This window comes from Myotis nattereri (assembly GCF_964212035.1).
Source record: "Myotis nattereri genome assembly, chromosome: 2".
Classification (NCBI taxonomy): domain Eukaryota; kingdom Metazoa; phylum Chordata; class Mammalia; order Chiroptera; family Vespertilionidae; genus Myotis; species Myotis nattereri.
In genome coordinates, this window is record NC_138076.1 from 40677033 (window position 1) to 40697542 (window position 20510).

The 20510-nt window shown below is 42.1% G+C and overlaps 1 protein-coding gene across 3 annotated transcripts in view; it reads left to right on the forward strand.

Annotated features, from left to right (window-relative positions):
- DOCK9 (dedicator of cytokinesis 9) overlaps positions 1-20510 on the forward strand; it is a 160167-nt gene that overhangs the window by 124101 nt on the left and 15556 nt on the right. The window contains exons 40-50 of one of the 3 annotated variants that reach the window (XM_081082498.1): positions 1075-1212; positions 1329-1511; positions 3705-3818; positions 3938-4153; positions 5381-5438; positions 6457-6531; positions 7814-7920; positions 17325-17447; positions 18148-18261; positions 18930-18965; positions 19783-19929. In XM_081082498.1, the coding sequence (XP_080938624.1) occupies positions 1075-1212; positions 1329-1511; positions 3705-3818; positions 3938-4153; positions 5381-5438; positions 6457-6531; positions 7814-7920; positions 17325-17447; positions 18148-18261; positions 18930-18965; positions 19783-19929 (1311 nt within the window). The remainder of the gene's footprint in view (positions 1-1074; positions 1213-1328; positions 1512-3704; positions 3819-3937; positions 4154-5380; positions 5439-6456; positions 6532-7813; positions 7921-17324; positions 17448-18147; positions 18262-18929; positions 18966-19782; positions 19930-20510) is intronic. The other 2 variants (XM_081082499.1, XM_081082500.1) reach the window with 2 other exon arrangements.

Sequence of the window (20510 nt, forward strand, 5' to 3'; positions counted from 1 at the left end):
GTTCCTGTGGGCCTTAGTGAATGTTCCAGACTCTTTATGTTTAGTGTCTATGACTTTCTAATTAATGAGAGAGAGGCAGAAATTGATTAGAAAATTAAGGAAGGCAGCTGCTGGTGGTGGGGGCGGGGGGGGTGCGGGGTTGGGGGGGGGGGTGTTCCTAGGATAAAAGGTCCTTTATCCCCTTAAGTGAGGGCTTATTTATATCTTGTGTAAGTGGGCTTTAATTCCACTCTCACAAGCGAGTTTTGAGATCAGAACCTAAGAAGACTAAATCCTGAAAACGGGAAGCAGCACCTTGACCAGAGAGAGTGAAGGGAAAATAATTCAACTCCGGAGGGAGCAACTTAGAGACGGGAACAATTCGGACAACAGGAACAGGGTCTCAGCAATGTTTGTGAACCATTTCCTCTGGATCCCTCAGCGCAAAGAGCGCTGAGAAAATAAAAGCTCACATCCAGATTCGCCCAGACCTTACTCCACCCATAATTAGGAAGGACTGTGGTTCCTGGGAAAGTGGTGCTCGCAGACAATAAACCATGTAAGCAGTTCCCCGAACGCTGGAAGCAGCCTTTTTAGTTTTGGTTGCTGAACAGTTGCTCATGGCTGAGAATTACATAATATTCAGTTAATTAAAACACGCTTCCTGCTCATTAGATTGCTTCTTCTTCTCATGATGGAATTCAATACTCTGCTTTGGTGTTGCATAATATAAAGATCATTGTGATTTCCAGGTGTCCTACCAGCTGTGAGTGCATCTGTGAATCACTAAAAAAAAAAAAAACAAAACAAACATCCCTTAAATTTTTTCCAACAATAAGATGTGGTAACAGTTTGCTGGGAAGTTTTATAATTCCTCTTTTTATAGAAAAAAATAAACTCTCCGAAACATAAATTTATTAACAGGCTTATTTATAATAAGACAAGAGGATTCTGTGCTTTCTTAGAGGATTCATGGCAGAGTTAAAGTTGTCTTCCTTAGTACCTGGAAAATTGACCCTTTGAGCCTCCAAATGGCGTGAGGCCTGCTGGGTGCCTGGTGCGCCTCACTGATGCAGCCGTCCTCGTGTGTTTTAGAACCAGCTCCTGGCTGACCATGGACATAATCCTCTCATGAAAAAGGTTTTTGACGTCTACCTGTGCTTTCTTCAAAAACATCAGTCTGAAACGGCTTTGAAAAACGTCTTCACTGCCTTGAGGTCGTTAATTTATAAGGTAAGCTGTTTCACCGGGGAGGTCATCCTCGACTGTACTGCGTTTTCCTCTTGCACCCGGAGGGGTGGGGCACGCTGGCCGTGACTTGGTTGCTTGCTCTCTCGTGCTCCACCTAGTTTCCCTCGACGTTCTACGAAGGGAGAGCTGACATGTGCGCCGCTCTGTGCTACGAGACCCTGAAGTTCTGCAACTCCAAGCTGAGCTCCATCAGAACCGAGGCCTCCCAGCTGCTCTACTTCCTGATGAGGAACAACTTTGACTACACTGGGAAGAAGTCCTTCGTCCGGACGCATTTGCAAGTGAGTGTAGTTTAGCCTCCCTTACAAGCGTACTCTGAAGTTCTGTTCCGGCAGGGAAACCGCGTCACGTGTGCTGAATTACCTCCGCGTCAGTACTGTGAGGTCAGCCTGGAGGCGGTATAGTCAAAGTCACATTGACAGGTGTGGTTTATTTCATCCTGCACATTGTCAGATTTAGGCCCAGGATGTGTTTCTATTGGTGAATTAATATTTACATGTTGAATCAACGTGAGACTGACCGAAATTCCATTGAATGGAGATTGATTAGAATCCCTGTGAGGATGCCTCATGGTAACCATCTTAGGTAAGACACAAAACGTCCAAAGTTGTTCCTGTCTGTCTTCCAGCTACTAATATACTCCTGTCTCTCAAGTATTAAAATGTCTCAAGTTCTCTGCTCTGGGAACCATGCCAGATACTGAAAAGTCATGCGTATTTTTGTTAGGGACACTTTTTCTGCAAACATATAGAGGAATGCCCTCTTCATCCCTGTATTTATTCTTTTTTTTTTTTTAATATATTTTATTGATTTTTTACAGAGAAGAAGGGAGAGAGATAGAGAGTTAGAAACATCGATGAGAGAGAAACATCGATTAGCTGCCTCTTGCACATCTCCTACTGGGGATGTGCCCGCAACCCAGGTACATGCCCTTGACCGGAATCGAACCTGGGACCTTTCAGTCCTCAGGCCGATGCTCTATCCACTGAGCCAAACCGGTTTCGGCGCTGTATTTATTCTTTTATTTAAACAAGTATTTATTGTTTGCAAACTACACACAAGGATCCATGGACAAAACAGAACCCCCGCTTGGCTCCCACGGAGTATGCGTCCCGCTGGATCCCCAACACCCTCGGAGTGCAGTGTGCCCTGGGCTATAATAGAGGAATGTTAGTGCCCCAAGGAGGGCATCTGGCTGGAGACCCGGGGCACGGAGGGGAAGAAGCTCCCAGAGGGTGTGAAGGATGAACGCTGCTTAGCAACCCAGGGGAAAGGACCCATCCAGGGAACTGGAGAAGGTCCTTAGTGAAGTTGAGAATGTGGGTGAGAACAAGTTGAGGAGGCATCATTGCCTATTTGGAGGGATTGCCTGGACCCCAGTGCTGAGAGTGTATTGGGGGAGTCAAGACCTTATCTGGGGAGACCGTGGGGAAACCACAGTCAGATACAGGCCAGAGAGGCTGGTGTTCTGGACCAGTCGTGGTGAGGTGAGAAGGAAGAGGAAGTAGAGGTGACAGCACTTTGTGATTGGCTGTGCTTGGATGCGGTGAAGGAAAAGGAGGGATTAAGGATGGCATCCATGCATTTTAGCTTGAGTAACTGGGTAAAGCCAGTGCTATTCACTGACCCCCCAAAAAGAAAGATTTCCCTATTGCATAGCTAATATGTATACCTTTTAACAAAAAATGCAAAGGACAGTCCACTTATTGAAAGTTCATACCAAAAACCAAGGCATAGTATTTATCTAAGGTCTCTCTTTTTATTAGAGAAAGTGATAGGTAACCGTCCAAATGGTATGAGCTTATCTGATTCTCTTTTTTAAAAACTTACCTTTATTTTTTAAAGTATTACAGATGTCCCCCTTTTTATTTTCCCCATGGACTCCCTCCACCACACATCCACCATCCCCAGACCTTCACCACACTGTTGTCTGTGTCCATGGGGTAGGCATGTATGCATATAAATTCTCCAGTTAATCTCTCCAAACCACTCCCCTGCCCCTGCCCTCTCATGCCTCTACACCAGTGGTTCTCAACCTTCTGGCCCTTTAAATACAGTTCCTCATGTTGTGACCCAACCATAAAATTATTTTCGTTGCTACTTCATAACTGTCACGTTGCTACTGTTATGAGTCGTAATGTAAATATCTGATATACAGGATGGTCTTAGGTGACCCCTGTGAAAGGGTCGTTCGACCGCCAAAGGGGTCGCGACCCACAGGTTGAGAACCACTGCTCTACACTCTCTTATTACCATTTTTCTGTGCAAATAAGATACTTAATGATAGCATAATCCCCTTCTGGAATACTTCTTGAAAACTCACTCAGCCATCATTTCCTACACTGGAGTGATCCCCGCTCGGAACTACCCCTTTGCCCTGACTTCATGCACAACCTACCTGAAGGCAGGAGCTGAGCCCAGGTGAGGAGTCACTTGAAGGTGAATTGATTTGCTCACATTTGTGTGTCCCTAAGGTCATTATTTCCGTCAGCCAGCTGATAGCAGATGTTGTGGGGATCGGGGGAACCAGATTCCAGCAGTCCTTGTCTATCATCAACAACTGTGCCAACAGCGACAGGCTCATCAAGGTGGGTGGCCTGGTCCCTTTGTCTTTCTCACCCCCAAGACTCTGCCTCCTCTCTACCACGTACGTGGACGGGCCGAACACAGCCGAAAACCACGTGTCCTTCTCCCACTCCGGTTTCAGCACACCACCTTCTCCTCGGACGTGAAGGACCTGACCAAAAGGATCCGCACGGTCCTGATGGCCACGGCCCAGATGAAGGAGCACGAGAACGACCCTGAGATGCTGGTGGACCTGCAGTACAGTCTGGCCAAGTCCTACGCCAGCACCCCGGAGCTGCGGAAGACGTGGCTGGACAGCATGGCCAGGATCCACGTCAAAAACGGGGATCTCTCCGAGGTAGCCCTGCCAACCTTCCCACTGGCTTTTTTTGAGAAAAGTATTCCCCATTCACTAAAAAAGCCAATTTTGAGAAAAATTTCCCAGTAATTAAAAGAAGCCAATTAGCCCTAGCCAGTGTGTTCAGTGATTAGAGCATTGGCCCGCACACCTAAGGGTTTCAGGTTTGATTCCCGATCAAGGGCAACCCCGTTGTTCAGTCTCCTTCCAGGTTAGGGTGCCTGGGGGAGGCAACCAATCAATGTGTCTCTCTCACATTGATGTTTCTCTCTCACTCCTCCCACCCTCCCTTCCACTCTCTCTAAAGAACAGTAGAAAGAATATCCACAGGTGAGGATTAACAAAAATAAAATAAAAAAGAAGCCAATTAAAAATATGGGATTCTTTAAACAGTGTAGGCTCAGGGTTACTTCATAGTCATGTAAGCATTTTAATAATTTACCAAATTGTAAGGAGATATGTATGTCACAAAAGGGCATTGTTTGAAAGCTCTTAGAAAACATCCATGTTCATGCAGATGCCTACTATTTCAAGTGCACTCAGTGTCTGCATCCAACATCCCCTCTAGTTCTAAAATTCCTCTATTTATGAGAAAATTAAATTTTCCTATTATTAAAGTATTGACAGGGCATAGGTTTTACCCCTTTTGAGGTTGTTCATTGCCATCTGTGGCCTTGGTAGATGTTAGAGCGCCCCCTCGTGTCCAGAGCTGCCATGTCTCAGTAAGCAGACAGTGTGGGGAGCAGTTGGGTGTGTGCTCTGGGAAAGTGCCAAATCCCAGATCCAACATTTACTGACTCTGTAACACTGAGCCAGTTTTTAACCCCTGTGTGTGTCGATAACATCTGTAAAATGGAATAAGGAAAACAGTACGCTATAAGGCATGTTCTTATTCCCATGAAAACTGTGTTTAGGGTTGTGCTAAGGCATGTAAGCATGATCAATGGAATTAACAAAGAAGCATGCTTTTATTTTTAAACTTCTGTAATTGCTTAAATTAGTAAAATTACGTTCCGTATCTGAAAAAAAGTTTGTAACTTTTTTATGGAGTCCATTCTGTTTGACAATTGTTCCACTTCTTTCCAAAGGTAAATTTGTCAACTATTAGGAACATGAGTTGGTGCCTTGGGATCTCCCATAAGAACACACAGTCATTAGATTTCTGTCTGCGAGCATTTTGACATGCTGTATAAATGGTGATTCTGAAGCATGTGTCTCTTGTTGCAGGCGGCAATGTGCTATGTCCATGTCACAGCCCTGGTGGCAGAATATCTCACACGGAAAGGTGAGGAGTTTCCTGTGTTTTGTGAAATGAACATAAAACTGTACAAACCAGCAAAGATAAGCAGGAGCCATTGAGAAAGATTTGGAGGTGGGGGTTGTGTGGTGTGATAAAACTGTACAAACCAGCAAAGATAAGCAGGAGCTGTTGAGAAAGATTTGGAGGTGGGGGGTTGTGTGGTGTGTGTATGTGTGTGAGTGTGTGTGTGTGTGTGTGTGTGCGTGTGTACGCTATTCATTGTTTTGTTTGCGGGGGGTGACATTTGCTTGACTTGGTAGGCACAGCAGAAATGCCAACATCAAAAAGACAAGTGGGTGACATCTCTTGCTAATGGCTCCGTCACCCAAAGACTAGTTAATGAGCTTTGCAGTGAAGTGAGGCCAATCTTGAGCTGAAAAGATTTTATTTTCCCCTTAAGATAGTTCCCACTGGAACTATTTATCTATCAAAAGACAGTTGTAACGGGAGCTCATCGGGCAGCATTTTCTGGACCAGGGCCCAGCTGGCTTCATTGTGTGAGGAGGCAGCTTGCTGGCTGGAAACCTTGCCTCCCCGTGGAAGGAAAGGGAAATGAGTGAATGGTGCCTGTTTGTGCATTTCATATCTGTTCCCAGATTAGCAGGCCATGAATCCTCTCGTGTGTTCCTTTTGGTTGAACACCAGTTGCTCATTTCCATTGCAAAATCAGTGCAGCCTCCAATGGCGGCGTTTATTTTTGAGCACGAGGATCTTAGAAAATCTGGCCGTGTGTGCACGTGACAAGCACAGCAGTTCCAGGTCTGGCTAATGAGGAGAGTGTTTACAGAGTGAGAAATGATAGGAAGTCACAGATGCCCGGCCAGCGAATGTCTATATTTCTGGTGCAGCTGGCTATTTGGAATGAAATTTAAGTGAGTCTTAGGCTTGCCATACATCAGAGCCTGAGAGAGAAATAAATTCAAGAAGAGCTCCATATTCTCTTACTACCAGCACGCTTTCCTTTTGAGACCTATTGTCAGGTAATACATTTCCTCATGTTTAGAAGCAGACATAGTCCGACGGGAGCCAACCCTCTCCCCCCACAGCTACAGCACCTGCCAGAGGAGGCGCCAGGGAGGTGAGCCCGGGGTCGGCCTGGTCCATGGGGCCCCAGCTGTCCCATCCACATGACACTCAGAGGCGTGGGGACTTTCTTTTTCAACTCTGCCTGGACGGCCTTGGCCTCGGCTCTCCTTTCTCCTTCTGTTCCTGCCTCTCCGTTTAGTGGGCAAGGAAGGAAAGTCCTCTGGCCACCACTGTAGTTGTCCCACTGGAGTTAAATTGTCCCTTCCAGTGTACTCTGTCACCTAAAAGTGGGTGGTTGGCTTTTGCAGTTTTGCTTTTTGTACGTTAATGTATCTGAAGCTCCTGGATTAGGGCTTTCATTTGTCTCCATTAAACAAAAGCAGGTCTAGACTAGGATAGGGGCAGAGTCTCATGTGGAAACGTTGACCAATAGGAAAATCTCTGGCTTTAGGTCCTACTCCTTTAAGACTTGATTTCAAAATTCTCTGTGTTCCTCCTGTTCCCAAAATATGGGAGGTCTGAGTTCAAGTTTTGACTTCTGTTTTGGTTTATTGAAAACAATGATCACAAAATAGAGTAAAAGACATTTCAAGTCCTTCATTTGATTATGTTTGCAGAGATCCCAAATGGGTCATTTTTGCTATTACCTTATCCCAGCTGCAACCTTATTCCATCCCCCCTTAGAGAGCTGAGTGCCTAGGCCCCTGAAGCACTCATGCTTTCTGTGCTCTTGCTCTCCAGCTGTGGGGGAAAGAGGCCTCTCCTTACCCTAGACAGCCCATGTGGAACCAGCTAAGACAGCCTCTCGGCTCATCACTGTGGCTGCTGAGTTACATCTTGGTTTTATAGACTGCTTCATGCAGGAAGGGCAGGTTCTGGGTTACCCCCAGCCAGACTGGGTGAGATGGCAGCTTGACAGAAATATAGTTATCTTTGAATCCAATATTTTTCCTTGATTGGCTTTGGCTTCTTTATTTTTCTTGGTATCTGAGCATATATCATCTTACCAAATCAAATTTATTGTTTATTGGTCATCATTTTATAGTTAATTCGATTCAATACCTAGGTCAGTTCATTTACAGTTTAAAGATTGCACACATTTTAGTAAAGGTGGGTGAAAAATAAAACAGGGTGAGAAAAAGACACATCGAGGGAGCGAGTGAAGAAAAGCACACAGTGTTCCCAGGCTCCCACGGGAGTGCTGGCCCGAGACCCAGGGGATTTCAGAGTCGGTTCTTTCATTCCATACAGAAACATTCAGGGCAGGAGGAACCCTCACGGTTCATCCACTTACGGGTTAACAACTCACTCTCTCCCTGCTGTCTCGATTCTAGGCATGTTTAGACAGGGATGCACAGCCTTCAGGGTGATCACCCCAAACATAGAGGAGGAGGCCTCCATGATGGAAGACGTCGGCATGCAGGATGTCCACTTCAACGAGGTGAGTGTCCCGGCCCGTGCGGTTTGCAATGACGAGAACCTCCGCCCCTGTGGTTTACCCTGCCAGTGTGTGGGACAAAGGCCCTTCTCTATGTAGCTGCTGTTGACACACTTTGTCTAACTAATGTAATGCTCCAGACACCGGGAACAGAGCAGCGGACAGCTCTACCATTCCATCTCCCTTCCTAGGAATCCATCCTGGACTCCCGAAGGAGAGTTTGAGGAGCTGGTTAGTAGTGAAGTGAGGCTGAGAGGTCAAACTCTGTGAAGAAAGTTTAAAAATCACTATCCTAAAATGTCTAGTTTCAACGCTCTAACTTAAAACATGAGGAAGGAGGATAATATATTGTTTTTCATATTTAAATATTAAAATAATTTTAACCAAAATAGATAAAGTTTTATTAGCATCCTGAAATAAAAAAGCAAGCTGGTTATTACATGGCATTAACTGTTCAGCAGTCTCCACACCTTGAAATGCCTGGATAGATGTTAATTTTTTACTTTGAAATCACTGTGGTAACAGGGCCCATGTGTTCTTGGCTTTGAACTCACTTCAAGGCAAGTTTTAACTGGGTTTTTCCCAGAGAAGAAGCTTGAATGGATTTTCCCCTTGTAGAAATCACCCTTGTCCCCCATGCCAAGTCAGACCTTTGGGGTGCAGCCTTTCGTTTAGAATTCAGTAAGGAAAACAGTGATGTCAACAACAATGAAAGATTTGAAAGTAAACAATTCTCAGGAACCTGTCCCGCAGGGATGATACAGTAAAGCTCAAGTTTGCTCATCTGATTAAATATGAGGCTGGAATAATCACTACTGCCTAGAGAATTACCCAGTGAAATAAAGTACAGGTTTTATTGGGGAAATTTGTGAATGGCACTTACTCTGCACAAGAGCCAAACACGTGATAGGGATAGCTTTATCAGTCATTTTCAGAATATGGTTTGCCCACCCTGTCCTTGAAGCATGCAGTTGGTAAATCTTTAACAAGGTCCATAGGGCATGATCTGTGATGATTAGGATGTGACACATCAGGATCATAAAGTCCTGCGCAAGCCGGGCACATCTAGATTGAATCTAGTCAGGAACGGAAAGGATAATGTGTTCGAAAAGCCAGGAAAACAGACATTGCCACTTACCTTTCTCCTTTAGCTATCGGGATGTTTTCGAAAAAAGAGAAAGTTGAAAATCTCTACCGGAGAAGGGAATAGGTGTATAACACATAGTTTAAAAATCATTGTCCTTTTAAGCTGCATTATTAGATATATTTGAATGCCTTTAATGATCTCCTAAATGATTTTAGAGAAGTTACCTAAAAATACATAATGCTCCTCCCAGCAGGCCTCCGATGAGTTTTTGTTGGTCGAAGTTCATGTTTCCTGACTTTGATCGCAAGGGCAGACTCCCCCCCACCCCCTCCCGGCTACTTTTGATTAGATAAAAAGGAAGGAACATCCCATTTCTGTTTGTAATTTTGTTTCACAAGTTGGATTCTGTGCAGACTACAGAATTCTGAATCCTCTATGGTGTCAGAATTCCTCACAGCCCATGTGGTTTTGCGATCCCTCCGGCATTATGCCAGACAGGCAGGGATCTGGAAGGAAATACTAGTAGGGGGCATGCTAGGAGGAAATTGTGAAAAGTCTAATAAAGGGACTTATTTTGAAAGTTTGGACAGGATTTAGGGAGACCAACAAGGAATATTGCAATTCCCTGAGATTAGCAGCAGCTGGGTTACTATTTCTCAACCTATGGACTAAGGTTGGAGAGAAAGAGAAACTACACCAAGGGACTGCCTGATAGAACTGTGGGCTTTATTTAGGGGCGGGCACAGTCCTGGCCCCTTGCAGGGAGGGAGCCATCGAGTAGCCGCCCCACCCTCACTCTCCTCCTGACCTCCAGTTTGCACCTGAGCCTTCCATGGGCCGAGTCAGCCAGGAGCTAGAAGACAGGGAGCAAGCCAGACGTTCTAGTGCATCCACCTCCCAGAACACAGAGCGAGGGAGGGCAGGGCTGACCAGGACTCTAGAGGGGAGAGTGGAAATTGCAGTCCAGTTGCTAAAATTTCTTTGTAACCCTCAAAATCAGTATTCATCGAGGTGCTTGTGTGGTCATTGGGGACATGCACAGAGCAGCAAAAAATTTGAGCTTGCCTGTTCCTAGCTGAGGAGGCAGAGGGTAGCCTTCTGCCTCTTGGTCTGGCTCTCGTGCTTTAAACGGGTGTCCTTTTCTGCTCAGTGCCATGTTTTGCACATCTTTGTTCTTTTAGTTTGTGATTTTGCTGTTTCAAATGGCCCCCAAGTGTAGTGCTGTCTCGTGTTTCTGGGCACAGGACATCTGTGATGTACCTTACAGAGAAAATACTTGTGGACGATGAGCTTTTTCCAGGCGTGAGTACTTTTGGCTCATGAGTCCAATGTTAATGAATCAACAATATATACTACAGTAGGTGTCTTGACACAGAAACACATGTAAAACAAGGTTACATACTGATTGGTTCTCAAAAACTTTGTAGCCAGAGGCTCTTGGGAACCTAACCCTGTATCTCCCCAAGGAGGGGTGGTTCAGTCTTCACTAATTCATTGATCATGGTGACTTTATACAGTGTCATTACCATGAATCATGAGAATGAGAATCAGCTGTATCTAGCACACTCAGCTGTTGTTTCACAGAGTAGCAACTATCACCACTGGGTATAGCAAACGTATGAAGTTAACCAGACAAGTCTCTGGCTTATATCAACCGAACTGTTTCTATTCAGAAATAGCTGCCAGTAACCAACATAAAATGTTTACATCTGTAGAGCATCTCAAGAGATAAATACATTAACAACATATTGGATGATTCCTCTATTTACACCTCATCCAAGCTTGCTGATTGTCTGTAACCAATAAATTTGTCTTACCATCCACTTTTCCTTGACCCAGAGTGCTCTTAGAACCATAAAAGTTATAATGATTCCGCAAAAACAATAGCAGTAGGAGTAGAGTGTTGACCCGTGGGGCTTGTCTAATGCTCTACCCTTGGCTCATATCTGGAGATATACCCCTGCTTCATTGTGCAGATACTTGCTGAGCTTCCTCGGCACTGAGCTGGGTTGCTGGAGATACAAGGGTGAGCAAGATGTTGTCCCTGTCCTAGCAGCTCTACTGCTTTTGATGCTTTCTTCCCATTGACGAGAAACACCTAAGCCACTGTCCCTTAGAATATGAATTGCAAGGTGTCTGAGTTCTTTGTGACCTGGAAATTTCTGTATTCATTCCATAAACTAGCTGTGTGCCATGTGCTAACTTTGGGATATACAAGTGAAGTGCCTGCCTCAGGAAGTTTCACTCAGTGCAGTAGTCCTCAAACATTAGTGTGCTTAGAAATTACTTGTATTCTTGTTACAAGTGTACTAGTAGATTCCCATTCTACACACACACACACTCAGCTGGGTAGATGTGGCACCTGGGAATCTGTATTTAACAAGCATCCCAGGTGATTTTTCTAATGCAAGGAGTTTTCAACTGTATCTTGAGAAATAATAACATAGTTGGTAATAGGGATTATGTCATAAAGTACAACATTGTCCAAGCGAAGTCACCCATTCACAGTTATTCCCAAGTGGCCGATAATAGAGACAATACTAGTAACTAACTTCATAGGAAAGGTAAAGTTAAATTAATTCTAAAATGGAGCAAATGGCATTTAATACAAACACTTTGAATAAGCTGCACATACACACACAGCACTAGTGTGCTGTTGCCACAGAGAGGCTGTGAGTGCCCTCAGCCACATCACCGTGGCACACTTACAAATGGGGCTGGCTGATTGTGTCTTAAACAGCTTCCGCAATGGCTCATGAGCTCAGTGCACTGAGGTCTTTGTAAGACTAGTCATAAAATACATACTTTTCCAATACATAGAGTTTGTTGAGGGATCTCCCTCCCCTCCCCCCCATGAATAATTACTTACAGTTCCTAGTGTATATCAACAATTTAGAAAAACAAAATCTTGGCATTTAACTTTTGAACAAAGTGGTAAAACCATCAGTCTTTCTGTATGATTGCCTTTTGAAGTCATTACTATCTGACCATTGTCTGGATTAGTTCTGGTTTTCAGGTGCAGTGATTGCGAAGAATTCAAAGTCAGCTAATACATGGAATTCCTACTGATTTCTGTGCTCCATTATTTAGTTACTATGATGTCTTAGTTTTTATGACACTTAAAAATTTTGTGTTGTTGACATATGGTCTTTCTAACTTACCTGTGATCACTGGTTCGTTCTGTTCAAAGAATTGTTACTTGATTTCACCAGCCTTAAAAGTCTAGGTGTAGCATTGATGTTATCTTGAATAACGTACCTTACCAAATTTAGCTTTGATATTCAGTAGCCTATACACTACTTTTCTGAGAGAAGGACTTGCCTTTTTATAAAAGCCATCTTTAGTTTGTTATTGGATAAAATCTGCATGGACTCTGCTGTTTATAGTATTCATTGTGAATTCAGACTGATAAACCATAGATTCTAGAAATGCCTCCTGAATTAGAAAAAAAGATAAAAATAATGTCCAGTATTATATGAAAGTTGATGATGTGTTATTTCCCAAGTTTTGATTACCATCATATCATAATAATTATTGCAAAGTTATTTGCTAAGCTCAGTTCACTTTATCAAACTTTCCCATTTTCCAACCATTCTGAGCAGTTTCCCTGGTTGAAGTTCATCTTTTTGTACCAAATATGGCAGAGTTTTTTCATAATGAGCTCAATTGTCTATAGTGTTGATCTGCTACTTAAATTCAGGCTTCACTGTTATTAAACTTTCCATTTGTTCTTGATTTGACTAAACAAGAGTAAAGATAATATTCAAATCTTAGTCTCCCATTTAGGAACATTTGGCCCAGGAGATTACCCACATAAACTCTGTTTTATATATATTCGTTAAGTGACTAAATCTAGGGCCATTTAAAAATATACCTGAAAGGCTGCCATACACAGATGCCTTATCTGGAGAGACAAAACATCATTTTATTTTATTTTAATTTTTTTATTGATATCAGAGAGGAAGGGAGAGGGAGAGAGAAATAGAAACATCATTGATGAGATTCATTGATCAGCTGCCTCCTGCACGCCCTCTACTGGGGATCGAGCTTGCAACCAGCCATGTGCCCTTGATCAGAATCGAACCCGGGACCCTTCAGTCCTCAGGCCGATGCTCTATACACTGAGCCAAACCAGCTAGGGTGACAGAACATCATTTCAAAATCAACTAACATCTGTCTTATATATTACTTCATTGTTGTGGTAGTTGATGTATGTCTGTATGCATTTTCATGTCTCATAAAATTATCGACATTTAATTATTAATTTATGTTTGACATAGAAAACTTGGAGTGTGGCAATACAGTGGGGCCTTGACTTACGAGTTTAATTCGTTCCGAGAACGAGCTCGTTAACTCAAATTACTCTATCAACTCAATGCAAAAAATCAGCCAAGGGACAGCTGGTATCTCAAAAAACTCGTTAGTTGGGACACTCGTAAGTCAAGGCCCCACTGTATAGCCTTTGTTTAATTAATCCTTTTCACCTCCCCGGCCTCATCTCTTGCCATTCTCTGTTTCAGCTTTTATACTCCAGCCCCTCATATTGCTTGTAAATTCCTGCCACACCTGCTGCCCTCTCCTGTGTCTTCCTTTGCGGTTCCCTCTCCCTGGAATGTCTCCCCTCTCATCCTTCTGACGTCCACTCCCACCTTTCTCCTTCACCTCACTAACTCCTGACCACTCAGTCAGTGGTCACCTTCTGCAACCTTCCTTGCCCACCCCTTTTCTCATCACTGGATGGATGCCCAACCGCTCTGCATCCCTGATTCCCTGCACATGTCTTTGTCAACACACTTGCCACCATCTTTTATAATCTCTTTATGGAGCTGTCTTCACAATAGCCTCAGCTCAGAGAGAGCAGTAAATGCTTCATTTACCTGATGGTTGGCCTCCCCAGTACTCACCCAGAGACACACTGACTACTGTTACATAAAAAAATCCCTGCTGCTCTTAATTCAGTGTCTACCCTTCATTGACGCATGACAGAGGATCAAACATGTTAAAAAGCAACTATTAAAACCCTTCCAAATTATATTAGCAAATTGAATCTGAGAGTATACAAAAAAGAGGAGTACATCATGACCACGTGGGATTTACCCTGGAAGCGCCCCATTGGTTCAACATGGGAAAGCCAATAAATATAACTCAACATATTAATAGAATAAATAAGGAAAACCACATGACAATCTCAATAGATGCAGAAAAATCATTTGAAAAAATCAACATCCATTCATGATTTAAAAAAAAAAAACTAGTAGAAAGGAACTTCCTTACCTGAAAAAGATGATCTACAAAAAATCTAGAGCTAATATTACACTTAGTGGTGAAAGACTGAATGCTTTCCCCCTAAAATTGGGAACAAGACAAGAATAAATGTTTTCAACACTCCTTTTCAACGTTGTGCTGGAGGTTCTCTAGCCAATGTAGTAAGGCAAGAAAAAGAAATAATACTGTCTATTTTAACCTAAGATGCAGTTGTCTCTGTGACAGAGAAAATCCCAAAGAATTTATGGAAGAAAATACTAAAACTAATAAGTGAATTTAGCAAAATTATAAAATAAAAGATCAATATACAAAATCAATCAACCTTCTTTTTAGAGACCCTTATACCATAGTTTTACTATATCGTTAATGATTATCTTATATAGTTTTTACAAACAAATACACTGGATGACTTTCAGTCTTATTCCAAACTTTTATTTCCTTGAAAAGAATAAATTATTAGAATTTAAAGACACTATTATTTATAAAAACATCAAAAAACATGAAACTTGGGTATAAATCTGTGTACATCTGTATGGTCAAAACAAGACATGGATGAGGGAAATCAAAGAAGATGTAAATAAATGAAGTGATGACTCAATGTTGTTAAGATGCCAATTGTACCTAAATTGATTTATAGATTCAAAGCAGTCCCAGTCAAACTCCGTCTGGACTTTTGGTGGAAATGGACAAACTGACTCTAACATTTAAATGGAAAGGCAAAGGAACTAGACTAGCCAAAACAATTTTGAAAAAGTTGGAAGAGTCACACCACCTGATTTCAAGCAGTGGTTCTCAACCGGGGTTGATTTTGCCCCTTTCTCCCCCTGGGGACATTTGACAAATCAGACAACATTTTTTAATTGTCACAGGTGTTTTTTGTTATTTGTTTGGGGGTGGGGGCAGGAGTTGCTCCTGCTACTGGCATCTAGTGGGTAGAGGCCAAGGATGCTGCTAAACATTCTGTAATGCACAGGAGCAAAGAGTTATCTGGCCCAAAATGTCAGAAATGTCACTGCAGAGCTACCGTAGTAATCAAAACAGTGGGGTATTGTCACAAAGATAGACATTTATCAATAGAGAAGCCAAAAATTGACCTGCACACAATGGTCAATTAATTTTTTAATAAGATTTAAAAGCAATGCAATGGAAAGGAGACAGTCTTTCATCAAATAGCATTGGAAAAATTAGACCTACATATGGAAAAAATGTATGTTGACACATACTTTACACTGTATTCAAAAATAACTCAATGAATCATAGACTTAAATGTAAAATATAAAACTTCTGGAAGAAAACATAGGAAAAAATACATGTGAACTTGGGTTAAATAAAGATTTCTTAAATAGATATAATATATACAGGACAATCCAGAAAGTAACAACTTGGTAAATTGAACTAATTCAAAATTAAAAACTCTTGCTCTTCAAAAGACACTGTTAAGAAAATTCAGAGACAAGCTACAGATTGGGAGAAAATTACAAATCACATGTCTGGTAAAGAATTTTATGTAAAATAGATAAAGAACTCTCAAAACCCAATCATAAGAAAGTCAACAACCCAGTGGAGAAATGAGCAAAAGGTTTGAATAGACACTTCACCAAAGCTATACAGATGGCAAATAAGCACGTGAAAATTTACTCAGCATCATTCGTGAAACCCACTCAAATGGGCTTAAACAGGAAAGGTCAAATAAATTGGCTCCCGTTCGGAAATTCCACAGAGAGGTTGGCAGCAATCAATCCAAGCATTTAATAATGCTATTGCTTTGGGAGGTAGTGGGAGCCCTCCACTCTGTTACTAAGGGTGACAGGCCCCTGACTCTTCATGAGGTGGATGTCAGCCCCAATCACACTACATGCTGTCTCTCTTATGTCCAGTCTGGTGAGAGCACTTCTGTCCCCAAATCCCAAGCTATCCAATAATTTACCCTGATTAGCTGATTTAGGTCACATGTCCACCCATGATGGAACAATGCCTGTGGCCAGGTAATAGATTTTTTAAAATATATTTTATTGATTTTTTACAGAGAGGAAAGGAGAGAGATAGTTAGAAACATCGATGAGAGAGAAACATCGATCAGCTGCCTCCTGCACACCTCCTACTGGGGATGTGCTCGCAACCCAGGTACATGCCCTGGATCGGAATCGAACCTGGGACCTTTCAGTCTGCAGGCCAACGCTCTATCCACTGAGCCAAACCAGTTTCGGCCAGGTAATAGATTAAGCTGATTACTTTAAACCTGAGCCACATGCCCCAACCCTGTCATGGATAGTATTAGCTTCCTCAAAAGTTTAAAAATTTTAAGGAGGTAAGATAACTACGCAAACTTCAGCAAATAGAAATCTCCAAGGGAAGGTGGAAAGGATGCTGGTGAAGCAGGCATAATGCCTACTACATGTCATCGCTGAATTGTTCTGAGATGTTTAATTTGGGTTAAAGTCATGCTTAGTAATTCTCCATGTGTCAGCATTGTCATCATTCCTCAAAAAGGAAAAAAATTTTCTAATTATATTTATAAAAAGAGAACTGAGAACAAAAATTGAGAGCCTATGAGAGGCTATTAGTGTCTGTTTCTTCCTTGCAGTTCACTGCAGAGTCATACAATGTGTGACCCTTCGTTTCTGCTTGCAAACATGCCTGGTTATTTTTTAATGAGCCATTTACAAGCATGTATGTTAGTGTCTAAAAATATTCCGTGTTTTGGCCCTGACCAGGTAGCCTAGTTGGTTAAAGCATTGTCCCAATTCACCAAGGTTTCAGATTCAATCCCCCGTCAGGGCACATAGAAGAATAAACAAATGAATGCATAAATAAGTGGAACAACACATCGATGTTTCTCTCTCTCTCTCCCTCTCCTTCTCTCTCTTTTTATCTCTCTCTTTTTCTCCCCCTCTCTAAAATCAATAAATTTAATAAATAAACAAATAAATAAAAATATTCCATGTTTTGACATTTTCCTCCTAGCCATCTTAACCAGCTATGCATTCTGCAAGGACACGCTGTTTTGTTCCTTAGTAACACTCCTTTCTGGCCCGTGGCCGTCTTCTTTGGTCAGGATGTGCTCATGGAGCTCCTTGAGCAGTGTGCCGATGGACTCTGGAAGGCCGAACGCTACGAGCTGATCGCCGACATCTATAAACTCATCATCCCCATTTATGAGAAGCGGAGAGATTTTGAGGTATCTGAGTTATTTGTTTTTTTTCCAATGTAGAGGACAGTGAAATGACATATACCCCCAGGTTTCCTTACATGCAAAGAGAGCAAGCAGGCCACGGTCAGAGATGAGCACGTGGCCTCTGACCCTCCACGTGGGGCTGGCGGGTCACCACCCTGAGCCATCAGGCATCCCACACCCAGACCCCACCTCTAGGCAGACCCCAAATCTCATTTTATAAATATAATTAGTTCTGACACTCCACTTTTGAAAGGTGCCTGGAGCAATTTTATAATCACCAGGTGCCTTTTTTTCTCAGGACGCTTTGTTGCTCCCCCTACCTGGGAAAACAGTGTCCCTTCCATGCTTCCTGGCCTGGGAGGCCGTCCAGTTTCTCTTAGCATATCAGATGGAGTGGGGAGATCAAGGACTGAAAACGTCACCACAGGACTTTATCATCTCTGACATTTCGTGTTAACTTGAAGGCAGAATTTGCTTACTGCAGTGTGGAAATTTGATGGGTTCTCATATGCACACTGGTCCTTTGGGTAGGAAACACTACAATTCAAAAAGGATCACTACCAGTTGTGCAATCCAGATATAGTCCTGATTGTTTTTAAAAACTCAAGACCAAGGATTTTTCACCCACGTGATCTCACTTGCTTTTTTAAACTGGTTGTACGCGTTGCCAGCGGAGAGAACTGGGTTTTGTTCTGCTTTCCAGAGGCTAGCCCATCTGTACGACACTCTCCACCGGGCCTACAGCAAGGTGACCGAGGTCATGCACTCGGGCCGCCGGCTCCTGGGCACCTACTTCCGCGTGGCCTTCTTCGGGCAGGTGAGCCTCTTCTCTGTGCTGTAGGCTGGCCCCAGGCCCTTCTTTATTTTTTTCTTAACTCTATAAAATTGTATTTTGTCAATTTTCTGCTCTCTATAAATGCTAATTTGATGAATTTGTCATGTTTCGTATGATTCTTCCTCAGTAGTAAACTTTCTGCTTTTCTTTTTTTTTTTCTTCCTTCCTGTTTTTTATTTATTACTTTCTTAAGGCAGCGGTAAGTTCTCCCTCCATAAGACTTTCTTAGTGGCATCTTTGGCACTTCATATGATTTGCAAGTTTCCCTTTCAAGTCTGTATGTATATCTGTCCAGTCATCACAGACTCCAAAAACATTAACATTTTATGTCATTTACAGAAGTAAATCATCTGTTTGCTCATACATTTATACTGCATGTTTTAAACAAAAATTAAGACTTCCTGGTTTCTTTTGTCTATGTGTATCTCTACCTCTTGTAATATATCATCTCCACAGTATATTTACCATTGTAATATTTCAGAAACCCCGTATAAAAGGGTTCACTTAAATTTAACTGAACGTTTAACCTCCAAGACTCTAACATGATTAGATGATATAAATTATAATCCATTTATTTAGGTCATGTGGTTTTTCTATGAACATTATATAACCTTCAATTTATCCTGTTATTGTCTTTTATAACTTTATAGCAATACCAGTTTACAGACAGTGAAACAGATGTGGAGGTAATTACAGTAAAAGCTTAATAAGCAAATTATGTAGTGAAAGTACTGCATCTAAACTCCTAGTTTGATGTGGATGTTTTCTGTTTCATGTTAGCCTGTATATTTTTTTATATATATATATACTATGTTTTTGGCACCATTTTTCCTCCTCTATTTTAGATGAGAAATGTTTTGTTTTAATTTATTTCAAATATTAACCCCAGTCTGGACTTTCAAATGTTCAACCTTTTTCACTTCCCATGCAATTCTAAGCCTTGTTTTATTCAGGCATGATTGGTGCTAAAATATTACGATAATGGCAATATTGGAGATATGGCACCAGATATGACTGGTGATAATGAAAATATTTTCTGATATCATGCTACAGCCCTTTAATATGTTTCCATCAGTGAAACAAAATAGAATTTACACAAACTTTACTTAGTTTTTGCTGAACCTACCCCGGACCTAAAAGCTTCCTCGTGTGCCCTGAAGTGCTGTATGAGCCCCTCCCCGTTGATTTGTTTCTTGGGAATGTGAAACAGGCTTGAAGCCCATCATCAGACTTCACCGAGAGAACACAGTGTTGAATCCTCAGTCTCTCATTTCACTCAGCACTTAATGACAGCATTCTTGAACGCGTTTGCAGTTTTGTGTTTTAACTTTCTCTTTGCACCCAGACTTCATAGTATTATCATTTTCCTTCCTGTTTGAAAAGCCTGTTTAATTAGGATTTTATTTTAGAATATTTTATTTTTTTAACCCTTATAATCCTTCCTGGGTGGTAGCTGTGGGGTTGTATTCAGTGATAGCTCTCTAATTGTGCTCTATGTCACAGGGATTCTTTGAAGATGAAGACGGGAAGGAGTATATTTACAAAGAACCCAAACTCACACCTCTATCCGAAATTTCTCAGAGACTCCTTAAACTTTACTCAGATAAATTTGGTTCTGAAAATGTCAGAATGATACAGGATTCTGGAAAGGTAGGACCATGTTTGGAAACATTTTATGGCAATATAATATTGTTTTGGTTATGCACGATGGATCATATCATATAATACTAATAATTAGACCCGACGTCCTTCCGGATGACTTTCCGGATGAAGCCGGGGCTGTGAGGGAAGCCCGTGCCCCGGGTGCCAGAGGGAAGCCAGTGCCGGCAGCTGGGGGAAGGAAGGCCTACTCTTGCACGAATTTCGTGCATCGGGCCTCTAGTATATTCATAAGTGTGTATAGAAGAAAACAAAGACCCAAGAAAAATTAAGAATGGTTGGCCTTGAGTGGCAAGTGTGTGTATTTTTTTCTTCTTAATACCTTCCTTTGCTTTCTAGAAATTCTTTATTAAGCAAATTTTTATTTTATAATTTTAAAGAGACATTCATTTACAAAATAACATCTGAAAGAATATAACTTTTTTAGTCCAGAAAGTTAGAAACGCTGTAAGAGGAGGGCCTGAGGCTCTGTTTCTCGTAGCACTTTCCCCTGCACTCCACACTGGGTTATCTGTTAGCTGACACTCGATTGATTGGTGGATGTAGGGACAGCTGGACCAGCAGACAGACAC